The 26,560-nt window shown below is 44.6% G+C and overlaps 1 protein-coding gene across 2 annotated transcripts; it reads left to right on the top strand.

Moving 5' to 3' along the window:
- Nucleotides 1-20: 20 nt before the first annotated feature.
- On the top strand, nt 21-26,553 carry CHUK (component of inhibitor of nuclear factor kappa B kinase complex). Of its 2 annotated transcripts, XM_061348099.1 has the most exons (21): nt 21-170; nt 265-359; nt 2,168-2,282; nt 4,550-4,619; nt 6,113-6,201; nt 6,865-6,954; nt 7,520-7,644; nt 8,825-8,932; nt 10,891-11,026; nt 11,687-11,881; nt 12,361-12,463; nt 14,606-14,729; nt 15,880-16,031; nt 17,129-17,190; nt 19,366-19,475; nt 20,365-20,414; nt 21,141-21,237; nt 21,993-22,140; nt 22,565-22,701; nt 24,103-24,202; nt 26,050-26,553. In XM_061348099.1, exons 1-21 carry the CDS (start codon nt 21-23, stop codon nt 26,074-26,076), a joined length of 2,283 nt encoding a protein of 760 aa, XP_061204083.1. In that variant the 3' UTR covers nt 26,077-26,553. The 2 variants fall into 2 exon arrangements, with proteins under 2 accessions (XP_061204083.1, XP_061204084.1); XM_061348100.1 differs by lacking the exons at nt 17,129-17,190; nt 19,366-19,475; nt 20,365-20,414.
- The last annotated feature ends 7 nt before the right edge of the window (nt 26,554-26,560 follow it).

The raw sequence follows: 26,560 nt of genomic DNA, 5'->3' as shown, positions 1-26,560 counted from the left end.
CGCAGAGCGGCTGAGGCGCGATGGAGCGGGGCGGAACCCCCGGCGCCGCGGAGCGGGCCCCCGGAGGGGTGGCGCTGAGGGGACAGCCCGCGGGCGGCTGCGGGCCGTGGGAGATGCGCGACCGCTTGGGCACCGGCGGCTTCGGTAACGTCTGTCTCTACCAGCACCAGGTGGGGCGGCGCGGCGCGGAGCGGAGCGGGGCCGGGCAGTGCGGCGGGAAGGGCAGGGCCCGGCCGGGGCGGCTGACGGCGCTGTGTCCCGCAGGACTCGGGCGCACGGGTGGCCATCAAGTCGTGCCGGCTGGAGCTCAGCGTCAAGAACAAGGACCGCTGGTGCCATGAGATCGATATCATGAAGAAGTGAGTGCGGGCGGCGCGGCCCCGGGCCCCGCTGGGGCGTGGGGACGGCCTGGGGCAGCGGGGCGAGGAGCTGCCGGGCACCGAGCAGTTCCGTGCTGGTTTACTGAGGTGACAGGCTGAGAGGGCTGGGCTGGTTGAGCCTGAACAAGGGAAGGCTCTTTAAGGGGAGACCTCAGAGCAGCCCCACTGCCTTAGAGGGGCTACAGGAAACCTGGAGAGGGGCTTTGGACAAGGGATTGTAGGGACAGGACAAGGGGAATGGCTTTAACCTGCCAGAACAGGGGAGACTGAGATGAGCTCTTAGGCAGAAGCTCTTCCCTGTGAGGGTGCTGAGGCGCTGGCACAGGGTGCTCAGAGAAGCTGTGGCTGCCCCATCCCTGGCAGTGTTCAAGGCCAGGTTGGACACAGGGGCTTGGAGCAACCTGCTCTAGTGGAAGGTGTCCCTGCCCATGGCACAGGGCTGGAAATGGAGGAGCTCTAAGGTTCCTTCCAACCCAGACCAGTCTGGGATTTATTCTGTGACCAAGAACTTCTGCCAGTTGCACTAGCTGGTGCCTTGGGATCTAGCACCATTCAAACTTCATGTCCTCTTGTGCTGCCCGGGCTGTTTGTCCATCCTTCATTCCTCCATAGTCATGCCATGTGATGCCGTTGAGTTGATGTGGTGCCCACACTGGGCAGCATGTGTGGTTTTGATCTGTCATCCTGGGATCTAGAAACCTTTTTTTTCTGTGGTTCTCCATGTACAGAATGATGTGACCTAACACTTTCTCATGAGAAACCACTCTGTGCTGCCATCATTCCTCTCTCTGGCATGTCACTCTGAAAACCTGAGCCAGCGCTGTCCACATGTGTCCTCATGGATGTGAGTGGTACCTCTGGCCATTGGGGTCTCATACAGTTGTGCTTTCGTTCTGAGAATCCCTCTTCCCTTTGAAGAGTGATCCCTGAGTATGAATTCTCTTAGTGGTGGTAGCAGGGACACTGCTCAGTTTTGTTCTGAGCTGTCCTTACCAAGGCCTGCAGTGTCCCTGCTGCATGGAGCTTTACTGAGCTCCTACTCTGATGCCTTGCTGTGCACCTGTATTGGTAGAAACCATGTGCAGACAACCTGAGTTGGTAAGTCAGTTCTTGGTGATTGCTATTCTTGTTAGTGTTTCCATGACAGTTGTTTTGTGAATACAAGCGCTGAGCCATGCGGTTGCAGCTGCTCCTGTGGTGGCTTCCAGAGGCTCAGGCTTTGGAAGGTGGACACGAAAGTAATTTGTCTTCTCTTCCTTCTGGATGTGTCTTTTATTCCCAAAAGTAATATATAAAAACATGGAAATATATGAACAGCAAACAGCTGTTTGAATTAAGTTGCAGAAATGAATCCTACCCTGTGTACGTGGGTTTCACCTGCATGGTTCTCCCTCCCTGGTACAGTTACACAAGTGTAAATGGATTCCTATGAAACCCTTGGGCCAGGGGGAAGTTGTCCCCACACGCAGAAGCAGAGGCACATATGCAACAACTCTTCCAGGAATGTGCAGGTATCCAGAACTTGAGCTCCAGTCCTCATTGTCAAAGTCCTGTACCTTGACATTGAGACATCATTTCTGCTCATCACTGGTTGGTGTATTCCCAAGGCATGGATTTGATGCATTTGGATACTGGTAGGTACCAGCTGAAGAGTGTGCTTCTCAATGGGTATACTTTTAGGGAGCAGAAATTCTACCTGAAACATAAACCACAGTTGTTTAACAATCTGTTTTCTCATTCTTCCAAAAGAGGAGTCAGAGTTTTCATCCATCTTTCCATGTGCTTAGGTTGAGCCATCCCAATGTAGTTAGAGCCTGTGAAGTTCCTGAGGAGATGAACTTTCTGGTTAATGATGTTCCTCTCCTGGCAATGGAATATTGTTCAGGGGGTGACCTCCGTAAGGTAATGTCTGCTTTGCTTTGCAATATGTGGTGAAATTAATGGTGTTGATGCTCTACTTGTAACTGGGGTTGTCTGTGAAACCATCTGTGTTCTGTGGGGCTTTTCTTTTTAGGTACAGGTGTAGGGAAGTAAACTTTAAGTGGTTTTGAAACCAGATGACACAGAGCAATCCAAGGGCAGATGCTTTTATCCTGAAGCAGCTTGTCATTTCATGGAACTGGTTTAGCATTAATATCAATTCCTGTAGCCTGGATACTTGCACTCAATTGTTTGGCTTTACTGCAGTGTGTTTTGAAGTCTGATCTGGTTTTGATTGATGTGTATGCAGTACTGTGTTGATCTCAGCACAGGGGAAGGATGCTTTTAGTACTGGACTGGGACCTCCAGGGCTTCAGAGACTTTCCTACTGACTGGGAACAGCCTTTCTGCAAAGCAGCAGCATAGAAGAGTAAAGGAACATTTTGGTGGTTCCCCAGGCAGTGGCTGCATGGCCCAATAGAGTTTATGCTCCTTTTCTATTGCAACTGGATTCAGGGAGCAGCTATTTGTATAGGAGTGAAGAAGCAAATCCCCGTTGATTGAGTTTGCTCAGAAATCTCCTAATTTTTCTGTTTTTTCTTTTACTGGTGTTAAGTAGCAGTGGCAGAAACTGAGCAGATGCTAGACGCAATAACTGCATCCCTTATTTAAAGGAAAAAAAAGAAACCAAACTAACCACCATGTTCTTTTTATTTCTCATCCTGCTCTTTATATCTCTTACACTTGCTTGACACCATTTTTGTTTTGTGCAGCTATTAATTTCTCATTGCACATATACAGTCTTCCACAAAACCTGGAAAAGCATCTGCTGCTGTCTGCAAGCCGTGCCCATGTATATGCTTGTGCCCTTTCAGGGTGGTGCTGTGGACTCTGAGCTTGATTGCTGTCTTTGGCCTTTTTCTTCTTTCTTGTTCAGCACATCTACCCAGAACTTAAGGAGTGAGATGTTGAAGTTCGGCTTTTCTCCCATAGAGGTTTGAGTACTGGTTGTGCCTGCAGTGTAGGAGGCAGGCAAAACCATGAGGATTGTATCATGTGAGGGTGTCTGCAGTGCAGAAGTATACCTTGGTCATCTATAAAAGCCTTTAGTGTAGTAAAAATCAGATCATATGTTAATTGACTTGGGGTGTATGTGGGAGATTGCTAAAGCTACTTATTTACAGGTCATGAAGGCGGTGGTTAGGATGGGGTTCCTATGGTGCTTCTGTCATACCTTTCACTAGAGGGGGAGAATTTAGGGCAAGGAAGAAGAGAGATGAAGCAGCACTTTAGAGTGGAGGCAGGGTTGAGAGCTTAGGTGCTGGTCCATGCTGTCGACATTCCAGTGATGCACAGGCTAATGGACTGCTTTTTAGTTTGGGATTAACTGGGTGGGCAACCTAGAAGCCTGGTGTTACTGTGCCTTGGACTCTGCAGGGCTCAGGCAGCTTTATGGGCATGGGACTGACAATGGGTGACTGCAGAGGTGGCTGCACAGTGTTTGTCAGCCTCTTGCAGTGGGGTCTGATACCTGGGTGGCTTTTCTGTAACAGGGTACCACTTGGGTACAGTCCACTGAGGACTCTAACAGAGTCCATGGCCAGCTTGTTCAGATTAAAATAGCAATTGCTTTGGGCCAGCTGGGCTTTTTGGGAGCTGTAGATTATTGCAGTGGTCTTCTCTTCTGTGGTCTACACTCAGCTGAGGAGTTGTTAGTTTCCCTTCTCATCCTTTTCTCAGTGCTTGTGACCCATGTTTGAATGCCAAGGGCTTAGATGCATATCTGTTCCTTTTGCTATTTGTCACTCAGTTTATTTTCCTCACTGGAGAGTTGTTCTTCCAAGCAGCAGTCCTGATTCAGGCATTTGATGTGTTCCTAAATCCATCAAGCCAAACTTCAGCAGATGAGGAACAAGCAGATTCCAGGAGCTTCAGCATCCCTGTTTGTAGCTGTATCACCCTGCTTGCATCACTTGTCCATTTGCTTTCTGATGGCTTTCAGCCTTTTGTGGTGGTATTCTAACAGCCCAAATCTTCTTTTCAGCCCCATCTCTGCAATGAATTTTTGCTTTGTCTGGAGTTATTTTCTTTCCCTCCTCGTGCTTTTATTTCTCAGTGCTGACTACTGCATTCAACTCGAGTTAGATTGGAGCTGTGCTGTTGCTTGTGTGTGTCAGCAGGGGATGGAAAATCTTCTTGAATATTAACTGTTAACAATGTGGCTCTAAACATCTTTTTCTTTACTGCAGTTGCTAAACAAACCAGATAACTGCTGTGGACTTAAGGAAAGTCAGATCCTTTCTCTGCTTAGTGACATTGGTATGTAGTCTAATGCCGCTCTTTCCTGTGTTCTGGTTTTTAAAATAAAACCGTGAAGGTTTGGGCCATGGTGGTCCACTTTATCCTGATGGGAGGAGGTGTTCGAACTGTTCATGGGGCATGTTGGCTGAGTATTTCTCTTACAATAATCCCTTATTGAATTTTCAGTCACAGCTGGTGAGAAATCAGCTTTACATGGTGTGCACTTGGAGTAGCCTTTGCATAGGAAAACTTGAAATACACCCCCGATGGAGATGAGAAAATATAATATTGGCCTTGGGCCTTTCATGGGACCTTTGTTTTCCACTTTCACTCTCAAAGATTGAAAATGCATTAAACAAAGCCCCTCAGACGCTGAAAGTCATTTTTTGCTGCTTTGTGGCTGTGTCTTCTGGGAGATATTGTGATAACCTTTTATCAAGTGGCCAGTGCTGTTCCTTGAGCAGACCTGTAGTGAATTTTCCCCTTCCCACAGGCAGGATTTCTCTCCTTTCTTTTTTGTTAGAGGCTCCACAGTCCCCTCCAGGCAGCTCAAGTGTGGACTGTTGACTCAAGGCAAAGTCTTGCTCTCCCTTTTCTTGGGCACGTGCTCCCCTTCCCTTCCCTACTAATGTACCCAAGCAAGGAGCAAGTTCTGGAAACCAGCCTGGCTAAAACTCATTTATTTTGTTCTTAGTAGTTTCTGGTCGGATCGGTCTCCAGATCAAGCTGATCACATGGTGCCATAAATGCATGTGCTGCCATGGAAATTGTGGCTGGGAAGGGAGAGTCTGAGAACATACATTCCTCCTGGGGGCAGCCCCCACATGGATTGCCTTAAAGACATCATGGAAGTTCATTTTTTAGCAGTGGGAGTGACAGAAGTGGTCAGAGAAGTGCTCCTTTGAGCACAACAGTGCTCTTCCAGCACAGGGGAAGCCTTGAACCCACAAGTTCAGTGTTGCTAATACTGACCAGTAAAAAAGGGAAGTTTGCTGCCAGATAGTGGCCTGTATAACTTCCAGTATTTTTAGGTAAAAAAGAAACTCCTCTTGTTTCATTTGCTTAGTTAATTTCAGTTCTTTCTTTCCTCAGCATCTTGCATAATGTGCTTCCATATATAAATAGGGTTTTGTGTTATCTTGTGTTAATTCACCAAGATCTTAGGCTAGAGGACATACACAGCTGTTTCAGGCTGCCTGCACATTTTGAATGCCTGCTTTGCTTATCTGCTTGCTGTGTTTCATTTTGTGACTCTACCATTGAAGAATTCAGCTGCCTTCTCTGATGTGACCTGTACTTGCGCTGTGAGGTCTGAACTCTGTAGCAACCTTCATTTCTGCAGAGCACATATGGACCTAGTTTGGTCCTAGTGACAATTCTTTTAAGTCAATAGTTCTTAATGGTGCTTTAAAATGTATTGTTGTCAACCCTGAAGTTAGGGATATTTTGGTCAGATGTAGCTTTAATCAATGTGAGTCTGTCTTTCACTAAATCAAACCTTTGTCTTTCAGGGTCTGGTATCCAGTATTTGCATGAAAACAGAATTATACATAGAGATTTAAAACCTGAAAATATTGTTCTTCAGGATGAAGGTGGGAAGGTGAGTCAGGTGTCTCTGTCACTGGTGTTCCCACTGTCATTTCTGGAATTTTCCAGCAGCTTTGTCTTCCCTGAGAGAATAAAAAGAGCACATGTCGTTTGTGGCACTGAACTGAGCTGAAAACTCAGCTGTGCATTTACTACAAGTTTACATTGTGATGAAGCCAACGATTTTGCTTATTCTTAAATCCTTGTCATTGAAAACAAGTAACTTTTGTTTTCATTCAAGAACCCTGCCTCAAGCAGAATATGAATGAGGTGAGGTGATAGTGTATCCCTGTGTTTGTGGCTTTGAGGGTGGCATGGAAAATTCAGCTACTTCAGGGAGTCAGCCTCATTGATTTCCTAGTGAAAAATGTGTTTCCCTATTGTTACTCTTTAAAAAAACACCTTTCAATTCCCAGATCAAAAGCTAAATACTCTGTTTGGCCAAGCTATAACTGATAAGCTGCTTTAAATAAAGTCAAGTCTATGCTGAGATAGGTGGCCAAGGCCAGCATATGTCACATGTTGAAGCTTCACCATGGATCTCCTCCAGAATTTCCATTCTGGCTTTCCTCTTCTTGCGTATATGGATGTCACTGCACAAATTTGGGGTTGTTTGGTGGGTTGGGTTTTATTCTCTGAGTTTGCTCTTCTCATGAGCTATTTGAACTCTCTACAGATTGTTCACAAAATTATAGACTTGGGGTATGCAAAGGATCTGGATCAAGGAAGTTTATGCACTTCATTTGTTGGAACGTTGCAGTATTTGGTAAGATGTGTTTTTCATACTTGTGAGTGATGTGGTACTGCCATGTGCTATAGAATCAGAGGGTCTGTATCAGAAGGAAGCTGCTGAAGCCTCCTATAGGCTGTCACCAGCAATATGGCCCAGCCAGTCCCTGAAACTTCCAAAACCTGAGATCCTGTGCCTTCTTGTCCCAAGGCTGTTTGCTATCCAGGGGAAGCAGTGTTTCCTCATCTTCAACCTGAACCTTCCAAGATGTCCATCAGTTGTTGTTGCCCCTCATTGTATCTCCTGTTGCTTCCAAGATGCATTTGGCCCCTCCATCCCTTTGTGTGCCATAGTTGGGGGCTGCTCTAAGCCTGCCCCACCTTCAGCTTCCCCACAGGCAGACCCAGACCCAACAACCCCAATGCCTCCCATCTCCTCATGGGTTGGATCCACCAGGCAACCTAAGCATGGCTGCAGTGTGGTCCCTGTGCCACTCTGAAACCAAGGGCCATGCCCAAACACAGCTTTGTCTCTAGAAATGCAAGAAAATAGATGACCTGAAATACACCACTTTCAAAGCGTCTTTTTATGATCTCTTTAGGCTCCAGAACTCTTTGAAAAGAAATCCTATTCCGTTACTGTTGACTACTGGAGCTTTGGAACGATGGTGTTTGAATGTATTGCAGGATTTAGACCTTTCTTGCACAATCTGCAGCCATTTACCTGGTAAGGCATTTACTCTGAAAGAGGTGATGCCAAGATGCTCCCGTGTGTGATGAAGTGACAGTGTGAACCAGAGGGATAAATTCATTGTGAGGTGCTGAGGCTGGTGGTCTGCTTTAGTAGTGTCAAAGACAGTTTGAATGGCTATTTGTACATCTTGTGGCATGTGCTTATTATTACATTGTGTGCTAGCCTCTGGTCACCATAATGTCTTCACAAGTGAATTTTGAATCCAAAATAGAATTATAAGCTGGTCTGTATTGGTGTCAGGAAAACAGAATGGAAAGGAGGGATACAGTGTGTAAGCTTGGCTTTTAAAAGGGTGATTCTGCAACAGGAAAATACTGAAACTAGCTTTTCTGCTAGCATTGAAATAATAACAGGGGAAAAATTAAATTTGAGGTTATATTGCAAGTGTTAGCTTAAAAAATTGTGTGTTATCGAAGCAGTTTTAACCAGTATCGTGCATTGGTTCCCCTTCTAACTGATAAATCTTTGAATTTTATTATTTTAATAGTGAAATATTTGTTGCATTTTTTCCAGCATCAAAAACTTGAGTTAATGTAAGTAGCACAAAATTAATGAGGGTAGAAACAGCTCTTTCCTAGCCACAAAAGAGGGAAGATAGCAGTGCAGGCCGCACACCTGTGGCTTCAGTTCCAGTTAGGGCTGACTGAGGCAGAGCTCCAGGTACAGTCGAGCTCTTGGCAAGGCTCAAACTAGTGCTGTAGTGAGCGAGGGTGGGGAAACTGAGGCAGAATTGCTGGTGCTGTTTTTCCTAGTGCATTGTGTGCTGTATTTCTAACACTTCATAGCTGCTTCACTCAGGTTGGGGTAAGGGTTTTGCCACGTGACTCTTGCAAATCTTGGTTGTCTGGAGGCTGATTTTGTTTGCAGGTCTGCTCTGTGCTCAATGAACCTGTTGACCCTCATGTTTGATGCTGTCCAGACCTCCTTGCATGAGGAGCAGAAACGTTTCCATAGACAGAGATAATGGCAAAAGCTGCCCCCTTTCACTCAGAGATGTTCTGGGTGGATTGTTTGGAAATGTTGTCTTTGTCCTGAAAGAAGAGTTTGTTTTCTAAAGCTACAAGTCAGGGGCACTTTTTGGTGCTGCCATATTCAATTGGGCCTTTAGAAAGGTCACATTGTCAATATATGCACCAAGTATTTAATTTTCTAGGCATGAAAAAATCAAGAAGAAGGATCCAAAGCACATCTTTGCTTCTGAAGACATGAACGGGGAGGTTCGCTTTAGTACCCATTTGCCACAGCCTCACAGCCTCTGTGGGTAAGTGTGTCCTCATGGCCACATGGCATAATTTTTGGCATGTCTTTTACACTGAGGGGTCCTTCTCCCTTCTACTCCAGTCTCCTGGTGAGCTGTCATTTGTTGTTAAGGAATAGCCTATAACCATAAGGTTCTGTTCTGATACCTGGCTCTCCAATGGCACTTCACCCTGCGGGAGTTTGTGGGATCAGGACAATTCACCTTGCAGTGTGAACTTTGTGATTGCTTTCCATCTAGTATCACAAGGCCACTGAGTAACATCTAGCTGATAACTTGATGGCATTGAGTCTCATAAACCAAGTACTTGAGTCAGTTGCTGCATGGAAGCAGAAGCTTCTAGTACTTGTGTTGGGAAAACTGTCTGCAAGCCCAGCAGAGACCACAAAGATGGTCAGAGCCTATGAGCTGCCTCCCTGCAGTCCTGCATCGAGCTCTGAGGCCCCAAACTCAAAAGGGATGTGAAGTTGTTTGAGCAAGTCCAGAGGAGGCCACGGAGATGCTGTGAGGGCTGGAGCAGCTCTGCTCTGGAGCTGGGCTGATTCAGCCTGGAGGAGACAAAGCTCCTTAAGGGGAGACCTTAGAGCAGCTCCAGTGCCTAAAAACCTGAAGAGAGGCTTTGGACAAGGGACACAGGACAAGGAGAATGGCTTTACCCTGCCAGAATAGGGGAGATTGAGATGAGGTCTTAGGCAGAAGCTCTTCCCTGTGAGGGTGCTGAGGTGCTGGCACAGGGCACCCAGAGAAGCTGAGGCTGCCCATCCCTGGCAGTGTTCAAGGCCAGGTTGGGCTTGGAGCAACCTGCTCTAGTGGAAGGTGTCCCTGCCTGTGGCAGGGGGTTGGAACTGGATAAGCTTGAAGGTCCCTTCCAACATAAGCCATTCCATGATATAGGGAGAGGCCCATGAAGCTGGACTGCTTCAGTCCGGAAAAGAGAAGGCAAAGGGGAATCTGATTTTTGTCGTCTACTATGTATTGGGACATTACAGAGAAAATGGTTTTGGTCTCTTCTCAGAGGGGCAAGGCAGCAGCACAAGTTACAAGAAGGTAAACAAAATCTGGGCACAGAAGAGGTTTCCCTCTGCCAATGATGTATCTCTGGGACAGGGCCCAAGCAGTGGGGAATCTTCATCTGTGGGGACTGCCCCGACTTGCTTGGGCACAGTCCTGAGCAGCCTGCTGTAGATACGACATTGGCCCTTCTCTGGGCTAGGGCTCAGACCAAAGACCTCCAGGAGGGCCTTCAACCTGAATTGGTCTATGCCAGAAGTCAGGTTCTGCTCGCTTGTCATTTATTTAGCTTCTGTGTCTTTAGATGTGCCCAGCATTGCAGTGCAACTCACTGGCACTGGCAGATTTCTCGGAGAAGTACTGGAGATGAGAATGATAACAGGGAGCTTTGTGCCAGTGCTTTGGGCTAGTCCGTAATGCACTATGGGCTGTCTTCAAAGATACTTTTGACAATAAACTTCTTGTGTGGATAAAGATGGAGGAAAACCTTCCAGGCAGCATGGGGGTGGCTGTTCTGCAGACAAGGCTTTGAAAACTACTCGGTTTTATTTGTATCACAGGTTTTGGACGAAAAAGAACCAAAAACCCTTAGCCATTTGACACATCTTAACTGGTGTGTCAAGATACTTCTAGTTCAGTGAATGGGAGTCAGAAGTGTCATGAAAGGGACACTGCGCTCCTGCTAAGGTCACTGGGACTGTCAATACAGCGGGATAGCGGGGATGCTCACGCTGCATGTGCTCTTTTCCCCTTCTAGGGTTCCCCTGCCCTCCAGATGAGCTGCTGCAGTGGATTCACAGTATTTTACACATGTTCACATAGGTTGTGCACATATGTTGTGCATATATGGTCTCTAACCTAAGAGTTGTAACCTTATTGCTGTTGTGAGACCCTAGTTTCCTAAGTGGACTGGGTGTTGTAGTCTCTTTCTTACATCCTTTCTGGTTTAGTTTAATTGTAGGACCAATGGAAAATTGGTTGCAGTTGATGCTGAATTGGGATCCACAACAGAGGGGTGGAAGTTTAGATCCTGAGTCCGGTCGTCCAAAGTGTTTCCTAATAATGGATTACATACTGAATTTGAAGGTGAGTGAGGGTTGCTACTGAATTTAAAGGCCTACTGAAAGCACCTCAAAGGACAGAAGGCGTGTTCAGTGGAACAAGACTATAATCCTAGCATCATCCAGCTGCAGGATCATGAGCAATGTTTTTCTTGGTATAGTTTGTGTATATGCAGCCTGTCTAGTGACAGGTTGCATATACAAGTGACGAGTGTATATGCAGCCTGACTAGTACCTGTCTCAGGGTGAAATACCACTAGAAATGTTAATCTCCAGCTCTACACTTGGAGTGGAAGAATGACCCAGTGTTACTGCCTCTCACCTCAGAAAGGACTTGGCAAGTTGAATTAATGGTTAAATATTTGCTAATAGAAGTTTTCCTGAACTCCACTGCTGATGCCATGACCTCCAAATAGTAGGACAGAGATTACATTCTCCTAACTCTTCCCCTTCAAGTAGTGGAGCTTTGCTAAAATCAGTCTAGTTTCTCTGTCATTAAAAGTTAGGTGTGGGCTTTGAGTTTTATTATGTGGGGCTTTCCTCCTCATCTTGATTCCTGTAGTCATTAAAAGTCAACTGATGCTTTCAGTCTAACACGTTAATTGATACATACTCCCTCCCAGGCCTTTGTGTCCTTCCTCTTTGGTAGGCAGTGACTTGTAATCAACTCGTACTTTTTTTACAGATAGTACACATCCTAAATATGACCTCTGCCAAGATCGTTTCATTTCTCTTGCATCCCGAGGAAAGCTTTCATTCCCTTCAGATTCGGATTGAGTTTGAAACTGGAATAAGTACTGGAAATCAGGAACTGCTGTTAGAGACAGGGATTTGCCTGGACCCTCGGAAACCTGCTTCCCAGTGTGTGATTGATGGCGTAGTAAGAATTGTTCTGTTTGTTTAATGTCACATTCTCAGGGAATTTAAAATCTTGGGAAAGATAAACTGCCCTCATCTTCTCCCACTGGAGACTGCTCTGTAAGTGTAGTAATGTAAGGTCTGAAATTGTTTCCTTTATTGGGTAATGTAAGGTTACCAATGCAGACTCCTGTGGTATATGTTTCTGTATCTAGTCTAAATATTCTCTATATATTCTATATCTGGGCTAAATAACTTCTATTTATAGTCTTAAGTATTATAGAATAATTATTCCTATAGTTATGTGTAAATATTTAAATACAGTAACTTCTTAGCAAAGGCTCCTATTTGTCTCTGGGTCTTCTTAAGATCCGTTTTTTAAAGCACCTGATCTTCTGAGTATCTACCCAGAATAATTAGTTTATGATGTAACTAGGACCCTCTGGCTTAGTAGGAGCTATGTTTGGGATTTCTTTATGTTCTGTTTTCTTCTTCTGCCAGAGAGGATGGGATAGCTACATGGTCTATTTGTTTGACAAAAGCAAAACTGTCTATGATGGACCCTTTGCTTCCCGGAGTCTGTCTGACTGTGTAAATTACATTGGTAAGTATGCTGGAGAACAGCTGGGAACTGAAAGTGCTGCTTCTCGTGCAGTAGCAAAGTAGATTTTCTGTAGAATTCTGTGTGTTATCTTGAAGGGCATGATCTAATTCAAAGAGAACCATTTAAGAACCATGAACAGCCTAACAGTGTTTATTCTACAGAGTTTATCTCCCCATTTGCTACATCTAAAGTTCAGAGAATTTGTTGCTCACCCTTTGGGAACTCTTCTATAGAGCTGCTTAGAATTCACTTAAGGTTTTTGCCTTTGTATAAAATTCCATGCACTGAACAGCATCTCCCCCATCTCAGCACCTTAACCTAAGCAATGCCCAACTTAAACAGAACCATGATGTGAATGAAGGCTTACACACAACCTAATCTTGTAGCCTAGAGAGGGAGACTTGTTATGTCTGTGCACTACATCCTGGAAAGGAGGTTCTGACTTAGGGGCTCTGGTTTCATTTGCACAGTCTTCTGCTCTGCTAAAGCCTGTTGTCCCTTCATACCCAGTGTTGCAGTGACGTCATGCTGGGAGATGGTTTGCAGAGCTTGAGTGGTAGCCCACAAAGATGTCCTTTGGCGGTACTAAGGGTCAGGGACCTTCTTATCTTAGGGTTTAGCATATGTGTAAGTTGTGAAGGGAAGAAGGGTTATGTGAAACATGCCCAGGTACAAACAGGTTTCAGCTCCTTGCTCCTTTCTTTTGAGGATGTCCATGAGCAGTTGCCCTCCTACAGCTCTCCTAGATTTATGCTTCTGCATCCTACATCAGCACCCTGAGGGATACAGATTACCTTTTTTCCCCTCTCACTGTCTGTAATAGTTGCATTTCATCTGTGATCCATCTCTTATGTCTCTCCTAAATGAAAGAACAGCTCCCTCGTTCTATCCCACTGATCATTCATTCACCTTCCTCTAATAACAGAGCCAAGCTAGCGTGTTTGGGCACATTACACACCAGTTGCAGAACTGTTGTCATTCCACTGGGAGTTAGTGCTGGTCTTCAGAGACACTTCACAAGTTCAGATCTCTTGTACTGTCTTCCTGACAGTTCTCAGTTCTAGTCATGATGTGTCCATAACCCTGTAGCACTGATCCTACTTCACCAAGCAGAGCCAAGTGACTGAGAAACTCCAGGCTCCTCCTCCATTTTGAGTTGCTGGGAGTAGAGCCTGTCTGCTGCTGCATGGTGGGGTCTGCTCCAGTGAGTCCTTGCTGCCTAGCCCTAGCATCATCAGTATACTTTAAGACCATGCATGAAAGCTGCTTCTCTGCTTACAGCTTCCCTTACATGTCTCCTGAAATGATAGGAGTTATCTGCAGGACCTGATATACCCCTATGAAAGTGTACAAGCTGTACGAAGGACCTTGTATACCTATATGAAAGAAAAGAATGTCAAGGGACAGGAGACATCTACTAGGTTACTGCATGTAAAGGCAATGCATTGTGACATACTGTTAAGTAGCTTAATTTTCTTTGGCCTGGCTCTGCAGTTGTGCTAGTTTTCCATATCTCCTTTTACTCTCGTTCAGGTTTATCCTGATAGGCTTTTTCTGTGTTCTGGGCTACTTTATCCTGGTGAATCTCATTGTGTGGCATCGTTGTGCTGAATCTCTTGGAGCAAAGGCTTTTTACAACATGTTTATTGACATCCCAACGTACTGACAGTTCCCCATCTCTGTAGGGGAGCACACAGAAGTCCTGTGTCTTTTCCTCTTTAACATCTACATTGGGAGTCTGGGAAGGAGCGTCAAAAGATTTAAAGGTGTTTTCATCTGAAACACACATCAGGATGTTGTGACCTATTTCAGCTGATTAAATGGAGCAATTAAATCTGCTTTGCTAACTTGGGCTAGTGCTTTAGATAAAAGTTTCTAGATAAAACCACCCCTGGGTCCTGCTGTGTGCCATGGTTCATGCAGTATGTCTGCTAGTGCCAGCAGACCAACATGCTTGAGGGGATCACTGCTCCTGCAGCTGTGAGTTCAAACATGAGTAGTTGCCTGGCTGGCAGAAGACTGTCAAATAACTGGAAAGGCTGTAACGTGTAAAGCTTACACACACTTGAAGCACTGGGAATGTTATAAGCACTGAAGTACTTCTCTGGAGTTGTCCTTTCATTGTGTTTTTCTTGCATTCAGTACAGGACAGTAAAATCCAATTACCAGTTTCTCAGCTGCGCAAGGTATGGGCAGAAGCAGTTCACTATGTGATTGGGCTGAAGGAAGATTATAGCAGGCTCTTCCAGGGCCAGAGAGCTGCCATGTAAGTTGTTACTCCTCATTCAGAAGATCCCTTATTATGCCAATACAGAGACTCTTTGCATGGAAATGTACATCTCAGGATGTTTTGGTTACCCAGAGTTTTACAGCCCTTTGCTATTCTATACTTTTAAGTAATAAAACATATTTGGGGGAGCTTATTCCACTCTAGAAGTTGTATCGCATAGTGCCTGACATGCATAACTGGAAATAACCTTGAATATAGTCACGGCCTCACAGAATGGCTGAGGTTGGCAGGGACCTCTGGAGGTCATCCCGATCCAAACCCCCTGCTGAAGCAGGGTCACCTACAGCTGGTTTCCCAGGACCAGGCTCTTAAATATCTCCAAGGATGGAAACTCCACCACCCCTCTGGGCAACGTGTGCCAGTGCTCAGTCACCCTCACAGTAAAAAAGAGTTTCCTGATGTTAATAGGAAATATACTGTGTCGGTTTTTTGCCCATTGCCTTTGGTCTTGTCACTGGGCACCACTGACAGGAGCCTGGCTCTGTTCTGTATGTACCCTCACCATAGGTATTTATACATTTTGATCCCCGCTCAGCCTTCTTTGCTCCAGGCTGAACAGTCCCAGCTCCCTCAGCCTTTTCTCGCAGGAGATATGTTCCAGTCCCTTTGTAACATTCACAGGCCTTCCTCCAGTATGCCTGTGTCTCTGGGGAGCCCAGAACTGGACCTAGGTATGTCCCCACCAGTGCTGAAATAGAAGGCAAGGATCAGCTCCCTGAGCCTGCTGCCAACACTCCTCCTAATGCAACCCAAACAAATGGTTGTTTCACAAGTGACTGAATGAGTGAAACTTGAGTTTTGTCCTGTGATTGAATCACAGAATGGGCACTGTCGTTTATCTCAAGTGATAAAAAAGGTGTCAGCAGTCACCAGGGACAGTATGCACTACAGGACCCTCTGAATGCTAAGAAATACTTTACACTGCAAGGACTAATCAACTGAGCTTGACAAAAATACTGGGAAAAGAGGAAAGATCTTCTCTTTTGCTTGCTGAAGATCTGCACTGCCTGAGAGTCCCTGTTCCAAGGATATTCCAAAATGTTTTGCTACCTGTGCCTTTTCTTCAGGTAATATAAATCCAGATATGCTTCTCAAACTAACGTGCTGTTCTTGTTTCCTTTGTTAGGCTCAGTCTTCTTCGGTACAATGCTAACCTAATAAAAATGAAAAACAACATGGTGTCAGCATCCCAGCAACTGAAAGCCAAACTGGAATTCTTTCATCAAAGCATTCGCCTTGACCTGGAGAGATACAGTGACCAGATGGCTTATGGCATATGTATGTGTTGTGTAATGCTTGAGTGTCTTGTCTGATGCTGTCAAGGCTCTGGCTATGAAGGACTGTGGATAAGAACTGGCTTAAAAGACAATGCAGGAATTGCCATTTTGTTCCTCAGTATCTTTATGGGTTTGTTTTAGCTGGGCAGATACAGGAGAAGAGTTTGGCAGAAGCAAAGGCAGGAGGATAAAAAACACAGGGTTTATGGAGACCTTCAGTGACAGTGAAACCAGTGGTCAGCTGTTGCCTACTGAGAACACCAAGCTAAGAAAATGAGAGTATTAACAGTAGTGGCGATACAGATGTTTGCTATTTATTTATTCAGAGTCTGACTCATTTGGAATTGTCACTGGGCGTAAAGTGGAGGGCAGAGTTGCTGCACTGGATGTACAGTGGAAGGGCCACTGACCACCCATGGCAGAACAAATGGGCATGGCAACTGTGGAAACCCTGTTTTGAGCAATGCTGAAAGAGTCATCTTGAGGTAGCATGAGTCAGGGTGAGAGATGAGGTGAAAAAGCACCAGCTACACTTTTAATGCCAGAGACATATGGGTCTTACATCCCCTCCTTTCAGAGGAGAATAGTAAGATTTATGCAGAGCTTGGATATATGTCTAGAAACTGAAACCTGAGTTAAAAATTCTGACTGGGGTGAAGGCTGATGATGGAAAATGGAAAGATACTGTGAACTGCTGTTTAATCAGAAGTGGCAGTTTAGCCTAATGGTGGAATTTAAAGACTCATGTTAGGCTGGGGATTACAAACGGTGAAATCTGAGCAACCTGCTGTAGTGGAAGGTGTCCCTGCCCATGGCAGGGGGTTGGAACTGGGTGAGCTTTAAGGACTCTTCCAACCCAAACTAGTCTGGGATTCTGCAGTTCTATAAATCCTATCATAGGGCTTGTATGTGAGTTAAGGTTGAGCCCTGAGTTGTTAAGCTGCAGCTTTGCTGTCTCTGTGATTTCTGGGTCATGACTCCTACTTGGAGTGCCGTGCTGTTTGTGTTCAAATTAAATTGATGTATGTAAAGTTCAGGTTATGTGTTATTTTTGTCTGTCTGTATCTTCTGGTAAATTAACAAGTCTTTTCTCTTAAGCTTCAGAGAAGATGCTCAAAGCCTGGAAGGAGATGGAAGAGAAGGCCTCTCAGTGTGCACAGGTAGGGGACATTAAAGAAGCTTCATTATCTTTCTGCAAAGCAGGTCATGACAGGAACTTAAAGTGTCATATGTGCCACTGCTCTGTCCCTTCAGTGTTTCATAGCCTGCCTCCTGTGGGAATGTAAATATCATTGCAGGTACATTAAAAAAGATGCATTTAAAAATTCAGGTTGATTGAATGAAGTGATCTAAACAAAACCAACACAAATGTCACTAGTCTCAGTTGTCTGTATAGGAAAGTAAGCTGTGGATGTGTTATTTATTGCCCAGGAGAAATGGTGGTGCTATAGACAAGAGTCTTCCTGGTTGGATCGATTGCACACAACAGTTTCTATTGCTAAAGCTGAAAATCAATACCAGACCCTCTGAAGTTACTTCAAAATTGCAGTACTTCATTTAGGAGTAGACTTTGTAGTATTCTGCAAGTAAACAGAAAAACAGTTTTTAGTAAGAGTAATCCTTAAGGCATTCAAAGCAAAGCCAGAAGCAGTTGTTACTCTGCATAGTCCTGATACTTAACAGATGTTTCTACTTGTGGTTTATGGACAGTTGAGCTGAGAACATTTTTCTGTTTCTCAGAGAGTAAGTTCTGTGAGAAAGGCTCATTGAAATCTATCTGCTGCTTAGAATTTTGATCTCTGGCTTCAGGGAATAAGCATTTTGATTTTACCTCCAGTGGAAATGATGAGGAGACAGAGGCCTTTTTGACAGTATAATTCTGCTTCCAGTTCTATCCAGACCTCTATAGGGAAGGAGTAAGCTTTTAGCTCTGAAAACTAGAGACAGGATGATTGTACTTCATTGTCAAAAGCTGTGTCTCCTCTTCTTCTACTGGATGCATTGAATAAAGCTTGGGAGAGGGGAGCATTCGGAAGGAATGCAAGGAAAAGCCATCACATTTGTAATGTATTTCTCAGAGTAAAGGGCTATAAAACATCTCCGTAAGTACTTACTCTCTTCTTCATGCTCTGTGATAATAGGTAGCTGCAGGAGTGCCAAGAACATTGCATGTTCTGCTGACCAGGACTGGCACATGATTTGCTGGGCTGATGCCTTCCATATTTGCTCTCCCCTGCCAGGTGTTCCTGTATTGGCTCTCCTAATAGTACAGAGCACAGTGAATAATGCATAAACAACCCAGACACCATTAGAAACACAAACAATAAATTACATTGCCTGTTTTTTCTCCCCTGTGAAGGAGTTGATGGGGTAGTTCAGGTTCTATCTCCAAGTCAAAAGGTTCTTGGAGCCTTGATTCTACTTAGTCATTTGGAGATAGGGGAATTGGAATTCCCACCTGAATTAACTCTTAAAATTTTGGGATCTTGTTGTTCCCTGTAAGAAAGCAAGGAAGATAAAAGGGAGGCTGGTTCTAATAGCATAACTCAAAGCTGGCACTGGCTGTTTCCAGCAAACCAGGAACCTCAACAAATATTTCCTTAGCAAACCATGAGAATTATGTTCTGTCTTCAAGCTGTGCAGTCCCCATATGTGGTTGCACCACATCCAGTTATCAGGAGTGGAAAATGATTTCCTCTGTAATACACAGTCGTGTGTCGGTCTGTCTGGTGGGCTTCTGTGAAGCCAAGAGACATCTATGCTATGTAGTGAGTCATAGTGCTCCAGATAAAGACATTCCTTTTGATAACAGGGTTTACTTCACATCCCGATTCTCCTTTCTTGTTTCTTCTTGGCTTATTCTTTACCTGCAAGACCTACAGCAAGGGATGTTCTGGACAATGTTCAATTTTCAGGTCCCAGGTCAGAAAGGAAAAGATAAAGTATCTCAGAAAACCTTCTCAGGAAGGCAGATCAATGCCCACAGTTCATGGCACTACTGTCCACACTGTAAGAGTAGGAGAAAACACTCTTCACTGCTGGAACGTATGTAAAGCCAGAGAGTGTATGTGCAGTGTGCATCTTGAAGAGAAACAGCTGATGAGGAAAATCTGATTCTCCATATAGTTTGGTTGTCCGAGATTTGCCATCTAGGTGATAGCATGGCACTGAGAACAGTAACCTCAATTGTTGTAGCAGCAGTCATGTCAAAAAACTCTTTTATCCTAACCTCCGCATGGAGATAGCCCATTATCCAAACAAGTGTTCAGGGGAGCTTTTATCTACTGCATTTCTCTCTTCTTCAGTTTGATAATGTCCCTAAATTTTGCCGTTAGGCTGAAGATATTGGATATCTGGATGAGCAGATTATGGCTCTGCACACAGAGATTGTAGAACTTCAGAAGAGTCCATACGCGAGGCGCCAAGGAGAGGTCATGGAGAGCTTGTAAGTCCTTTCCTTTGTACTCTCACTGCACATAGATAGGTTTTGTATATTTTGGTGTCATAGGTTTTTTCTCTGGAACTACCAGAGGCTGGTGGTACCATCACTGCTTTTGGAAACCACTCTGCAAGTACAAAGCAGTTCGCAATCAGTTTAAAGAACATTTTACTGGTAAAAGGGAAGATCCTACCACATGCAGCTGTACACTTCTCCTTCCTCTGAAAGTTCTAACATCACTTGGCAGTGTTATAAGACAGGGTAGAACACTGCTCTGTCCAAAAGACAGAGGAAGATAAGGAAGCTTGAGGTGCAGTCACAGGAGAAAACTCGCTTAACTTACCTAACTGACCCTGCAGCCACACAATGACTAGGCCTGGGGAAACATGGAAAACACAGCTAGGGAAGACAGGACACTTCTCTGTCACTGATTATGAAGTTTCATCCTAGAAGAGGGTGGGCCCAAGATACATACTTTAGTCTCCACTGAAAAATGTAGAGGATTTTTTTTTTGCATTTGAGAAGAGTGAATTTTGTAGCATTGAGTGATAAAACTGAGGTTGTTGGGAAACCCTGTTAAATACATTCACTGTGTTTTCCAAGCAAGGATAATGAACAACTCATGAATGCTTGAATATTTGGAAACTTTACTTCATATATCTTTTTAAGTATTAAAATATGAAAGAGCTAAGTGGTATTTGGGCTGTTGCTGAGAGCAACAAGTGGCTATTATAAAAGATGGGGATCCAAAGTCTCTGAGATTGAACAGCCACTTAATCTGCTGTTACTGAGAGCTCTTCTGAATGACATTCAGTAAGGTATAACTATTGCAAGGCTTTTTTCCTAAGTCACCTGCTTGTTGATACATCTGTGAATCTTTTTCTTCTTTTTCAAGGGAACAGAGAGCCATAGACCTTTACAAGCAATTAAAAACTAGACCTCCAGGTACGGAAAGAGATGGTTGAAAGATTGTTTTGAGCTTACACCCCATGACTAATTTTACTGAACTGAAACCCAGAAAATGCTGTTAAGAGAAGGCTAGAAGCCAAATGAGTGTATTAAAGAGATTCAAGGCCATATACCTTATGATGGTTTCTGCTTTGTGCAGAGCTTAGAGCTCTCACGAATTCTGTAGTCTTATTCCTCAGCCATGGGTTTTTCTTCTGGTTTTCAGTGTTGGAGCATCTGTCCTGAACATGTTTCTGCCTTTTGCATTCTCTGCCTTTTTCCTGCCTGCAGTACTCCCCTCAGACATGGGAAGAACTGTTGTTCCTCTGTCATCACTCCAACCCAAGGGCAGTCTCTTTTCTCCCTCTCCTCTCTCTTATATTGGAGGGAGTCCTGTGTTTGGGGATTATTATGTTCTTAACATAGTAACTGGTGAGCAGAAAGATCTAGTTATCTGTGTATTTGGCAGTCCTTATTGAAGCCAGTATCTGAACAGCAAGAGTGGCTGAAATTGTGTGCATCACTGTGGAGGGACAGTAAGGAAAAGCTGTGCCTAATGGGAGACTGTGACAGATTTTAAGATAACTTAAATATTTCATTGTGTGTCAGTTTGTTTGGCTGCACTCGTTAAATCACACTGTTCTTAGACTCTGGCCATTTGTGCCCAGAGTGACTCCTCGTGGAAGAGCATTTTACTAACGTGGTGATTGGTGGCCCTTCCAGATCATGCTTACAGCGACAGCACGGACATGGTGAAGATCATTGTGCAGACAGTACAGAGCCAAGACCGAGTTCTCAAGGAGCTCTTTGGCCATCTCAGGTACTTTATGCAGCAAAGAACTCAAACAAATGCAACTTGTAAAGCAGGAAAGGAGAGGGGAGACCATGGAGATTGATTTGCAGGTGTACATTTTCCATTGCAATATTAAATCTGCTGCTTTTTGTCTGTGTTGAATTGTAGCTATCCTGTGTAACTAATAGGGAAGGGGAGGAGAATGCAATGCTTGTACTGTTAGCATCCAAGAGTTTACTTTAAAATGAGACAGATTCTGACAGTGTTTGGGTTGGAATTACAGTCTTAAAGGGAAAAAACAACTTGTGTAACAGCTGAGAAGATACCACAGTGAGTTTTTCATTAATTCTTCAAGTAACTCAGAAAAAAATGTCATTATACAGATATCAGTAGTCAGCAAAGCATCTTTAGGTGTGGCTTAGTAGGTCCCATAAAGAAAGTTGTTAGCTATGGTGTGGTCAGCCCATAGAGACCAATATAGGCCAGAGAAGATGAGTAAAGTCCCATGGTTGAGTTCCTGTGCTCTCCATTACCATCAGGATCAATGTTTGCATTTCAAATAAGAAGAGCTTGTATTGTAGGTAGTGTTTTCTGCCTCCTTTTTTGAGTCTGGGCTTGGAGAAGTCCAGGGCTCCCTCCATTCTTGTGGGTTTTGTACTTGCAGCTGTCACAGATTTGTTCTCACTGAATTCTTCTTGAATCCCAAGGTGAGGCTTTTGGTTTTGCCAGAACGTATTTCCACACAAGCTGAAAAGTAACTTTATGTTTGCTTTCTGTTACAGCAAGCTCTTGGGCTGTAAGCAGAAGATCATTGACTTGCTTCCAAAGATTGAAGTGGCTCTGAATAACATCAAGGAAGCTGACAACTCAGTGATGCAGATGCAGGGCAAAAGACAAAGGGAGATCTGGCATTTGCTGAAAATTGCTTGTGTAAGTATCTTTTGGACTGTTTGTGCTGCAAACCAGGTGCTTTTCTGGTTAGCTTAAGTTGTTTTAAGACTACACAGATTTTCCTGCATTGATTACAGTGACAGTGCAGCTGAAGCTGATTTCCACATGCTCACATTTAAGGTCAGCATGGGAAACCTCTGTCTTTTCCCTGTCAGGATTACTGGGCCTGTGCAAGGCTTGCAGTTTAGGACATGGCACCACTTCCTAATTCTTCAGCATAGAAGACATGTCATGTACAACATTGCACAATGTCACATCAGTGGCATTTGTACTAGAACTCTGGAGGCTTGTACCAGCTGACTTGCCAGCCACAGACATGGCCTAGTTTGTGTGTATGTGTTACAGTGTGTAGAAAATAAGCCTGTCTAACTAAGACCTCCCTGGTCTACCTCTCTTTTTCCAGACTCAGAGCTCTTCTCGATCACTGGTAAGCTCCGGCCTGGAAGGGACAACCTCAACAGCAGCAGCTTCATGGCTCCCACAGGGCTCCTCAGGGAATGTACTTCATCCTCTGTCCTCTTTGGCAACTCCTGAAGATGGGTAAGAGCTGTTGGGAAAGGAGGGCATTGCAGAGAGCTCAGTGTAGCCATTTTATATGCATACACTGAAATCCTGCCATCTGCCACTGGAGCCTCCAGTGCTGAGGGGGCATGTCCTCACCACATCCCATGTGGGTTTGGAATCTGCTGGGCAGGGGAAGTTTTGGCATACCAGGCTGTCTCTGAAGGCAACAGACTCCTGACTGGAGTTTTAGAACTTACCTCTGGCCATACCGCAGCAAAAGGCAGCAATGAGATTTTGAGCTGAAATGCAGTATCATTTCATGCCCAGGTTCTGGTGCAAATCCCAAATAAATCGTACCATATTTAGTGCTTCTTACAGCTTCAGTGATTTTAAAAAGTCTTAATTCAAAGGGATGACTTCAGTTGGGGTCAGTACAAAGCAATCCATGTGGTTCAATACCTGGGACTTTCTTTATCCTTCCAAAAAATGTGTCAGTAACTCAGTTGTGCTCTAAATCGATCAGGAATTAGGTTGAATGCTTTATTCAGAAACCTCTGCTCTCTGGTTTGAGCAAGTTCCACATACTGCTGTCAGCTAAAGCACTGTGTTAGTCATTTCTTGCACGTCATGTCATTCTGTCTTGGGGTTGGGTTTGGTAATTAAGGGCCCTTTCTCTCAGCCAGCCATAGCTAAGTAAGAGTTGTCAGGAGCTGAGAGGTTTTTCTCTTTGCTTTGTTAGTAATTTTACTTCCAGTCAACATAATAGAAGGAAAAGTGGTGCTCAGCCCTCGATCTGCAGCGGTGCCGGTTGAACATCAGCATTAAACTATTTTTGGGGGCAATACCTGGATTCTGCAGATACACACCTTCCAGACAGGCTTTTGCTGGAAGTTAGTTGTTTTTTCTGAAACCCTGAGCAACCATTCCCCTTCCTCTTTTCTGTCTGCTGCTGTGGGGTGATTTCCAGCTCTGGGTAATGTGGGGTGATCGCCTTTAATAGGTGCTTTCCTGAGCCTTTGGATCTCGTCAGAGCTCCTCCTCAAGCCATGACTTCACTGTATGAGGCACTGTACAAAGAGTAAAGAAATGTAACCCATATGGAGAGTGGGCAGTGATTTTAGGCTCCTTGTACTCAGCTCAGTTTCATGGTTTTGTTAAGGCAGAGTCTGTGTGGTTTGTGCAGTTCCCCTGTAGGGAAGGAGTGCAAGTGCAAATCCACACTTCCAGAGTGGGGATCTGCAAGATGCCACCTCAAGGCACGTTTTCGTGGTCTACACGGTAGCTCCTGGAGTTTCAGAGAACTCCTGCAAATCAGGTTTCGGGGTCGTTTGGGTTTTGTTCATTTGGTTGGGTTTTTTTTATCCCCCATAATGCAGAGCCTTCTGATGTTGGTGTTCCTTCATGTTTTAAATCTGTTATCTTATGCCTTCCCTGCAGGGAAAATTTTGTCCATGTCATAGAAGAGAATCTGAATTACCTTGAACTCTTTAGCAGTATTTTGCAGGAGGTGAGACAGGAGCAGAACAACAGTGTGATGGTAAGTCTGTTGATGTATCTGAGGACCTCGTTTTTAAGTGCCATGGCAGCGTTCTCTGGGGCTGTGGAGAACTCCTTAAATAGGGTAATTTGTGATGATATGAATTGCTGTGGCTGTCATCCCTTCTGGATTCCACTAACATTAAAAGGTAGCCCTCGGTGCTAGTATCAGTGGTCTGCATGGGAGTGGGCTGTTCTGTGGGCTCATCGAGCTTGCTCTGAATACTGGTTGCATTCTCAACTGGAGAGTCCTGGTTTGTGTCCTGCACTGCAGTGGGCAGGGTTCTCCATTTCCAGAGCCCTTTCCTGATCATTAACTGAAGCTCTCATGGCAGAAGTGAGGCTTTAGAGAGTCTTAAGAAGGCGCTTTGCACAAACTGGTATTTGAAGTAGCAAGAAATAACAAAAGTAAATAGTGATCACCCAGAGGCTTTAATGCCATCTGAAACTCTGTCCCTGCACTGCTAATTGAAGCCAGTAAGTTTGTGCACAGAGGACCCTGGTTACCAGAGGAATAAAGAGCACCAAAGGATATTGGTCTTTCAGAAGGGGCTCTCAGCTGATTTTGGAGGCTGTATCTTATAAGCCACCTGTATGAATACAGTGAGGAAAGGACAATTAGGCCTACAGATAAACCTGTTTGTGACAGAGAAAAGTCCATACAGATTCTGTTAGCATGAGGTTATCTAACAAATTTACTGCTGTTGTGTAAAGAAGTCAAAGATCCACTGCTGTGCTGTAACTTAGATTTTCAAGAACCTTCTTAAAGCTTGAAGTTGAAGGTGTTTACCAGTTGTAACTACTGAAATAACAAGGAACAGAGGGTTGAGGAAATGGAGGTGGTTGATGAAATGGAGCTCTTACAATTCATAAACATTTTAATATACTAATGCTTATGAATAATTGTAAACAGTGAACTGAGAGTTTACTGGAGCTACTGAGTTATTTGGGATTGTGAAATGAAAGTGCATTAGTGGGAGCTGCAGATGATGCTGAGATAGCAAGGGATTGAGCAATATGAGTGAGAAAATGAAATTAGCTACCAGTTAAGGCAAAGTAAGTATGTTACTGTGGAACACAGCCTCAATTATGCATACTCTGGTCTTACCCATTGGTTGATCAGTGTTTATTTGTCTTTGTTCCATCCTGACAGGGTTGGTATCAGTTGTAGAACACACTATTCTCTCCTGTCTTGTCTCCTTGCTGTGGCTGGAGATGAGGGAGAAGCTGTTTGACTGGCTTCCGTTAATCATCCATGTCTCTGTCATCTCCCGTATGCCAGTGTGCAGCATTTGTGCCTGGCGTGTTACAGCCCAGAAAGGTTATTCATTGCTGTGGAATCACACTCTGCGGATCAGCACATGTTTTGTCATGTTTGGGGTTAATCAATTTTTTTTTGCATCAGGGGATGGAAGTTAGGCAGCAGGAAAGCAGCAGACAGTGGGTTTTGTCCTCAAAAGTAGGTTAAAATAGTAATTATAAGAACTTTTTGTCTATTCTTGCCTACATTTGAGTTCAATTCCTTTGTGTTCTTGCCTTACCAGTGTGTTCCATGGTGCACTGGGAACCCCAATGGTAGGTTTTCTGTGGGCACAAAGTATGATTTCCAAAGGGAGTGCAGTCTGTGACATGCCTGAGCACTGCAATAAGTATGTGTGTGTGGGGAGGGGGCTTTGTTCTGAGCAAGCTGAGTTGTGAAATGGCTAGATGACTTTTCAGCTCTTAGATCAACATGATCCCTTGGGACAAGAAAGGTGCTGGATAGTGAGTGTCCTTTGGTCACCACCTTGGAAATACACATTCAGTACCAGTTTTCCTGCGTTTCAGTTGTTTCTTTGCTTTTTTCAGAGTTTTGATTGGAGCTGGCTCAAATAGCCCAAGGAGCTGATGTGCTGCTGTCTGCAAAGTGCCTGCGTGCTGAGAGGTGGCTTGGCATTGATGTGACTGCCCCATCAACCACCTTGTGTTTTGTAACCCTTCCTGGAGTCGGTTCCAAAGCAGTGGTGCTCAGGAGCAGATCCACCACCAGCAATAACAACCAGGGTTTTCCATGCTGCTGCCTTGTTGGGTTCTCGACTCAACCACTACCTGTTGGAGACATACCTGCAGTACTGGCTACCTTCATCTGCGATGGGCAGGAGTGGGGACACTGGTGCTGAGGGCTTGTCCCACATTGCTTATCCCTAGAGACAGAAGGAAGGGAGGAGAGGGAATGATGGCAGCTGCCTCAGGACTGGGATGCTGCTTCCCCTCTCCCCCCGCGCTTCTCACGTGTGTAATATGAATGTATAGATTATATATATATATATTTTAAATAGAATTGATTGCAATAAACGCTGTGGAGAAGCTCTCGTTTGGG

This window comes from Neopsephotus bourkii, unplaced genomic scaffold (genome assembly GCF_033783945.1).
Source record: "Neopsephotus bourkii isolate Nb327-2 ecotype Australia unplaced genomic scaffold, CSIRO-AGI_Nbou_v1 NB_335, whole genome shotgun sequence".
Classification (NCBI taxonomy): Eukaryota; Metazoa; Chordata; class Aves; order Psittaciformes; family Psittacidae; genus Neopsephotus; species Neopsephotus bourkii.
Note: the sequence above shows the minus strand (reverse complement) of the source record. Positions and strands in the feature narration are given on the sequence as shown.

Coding starts and splice junctions, on each gene's coding strand:
- CHUK (XM_061348099.1), top strand. CDS start 21: ATGGAGCGGGGCGGAACCCCCGGCGCCGCGGAGCGGGCCCCCGGAGGG. Junction 7,645..8,824: donor AATCTGCAGCCATTTACCTG/GTAAGGCATTTA, acceptor TTAATTTTCTAG/GCATGAAAAAATCAAGAAGA. Junction 16,032..17,128: donor CCAGATGGCTTATGGCATAT/GTATGTGTTGTG, acceptor TTTTCTCTTAAG/CTTCAGAGAAGATGCTCAAA.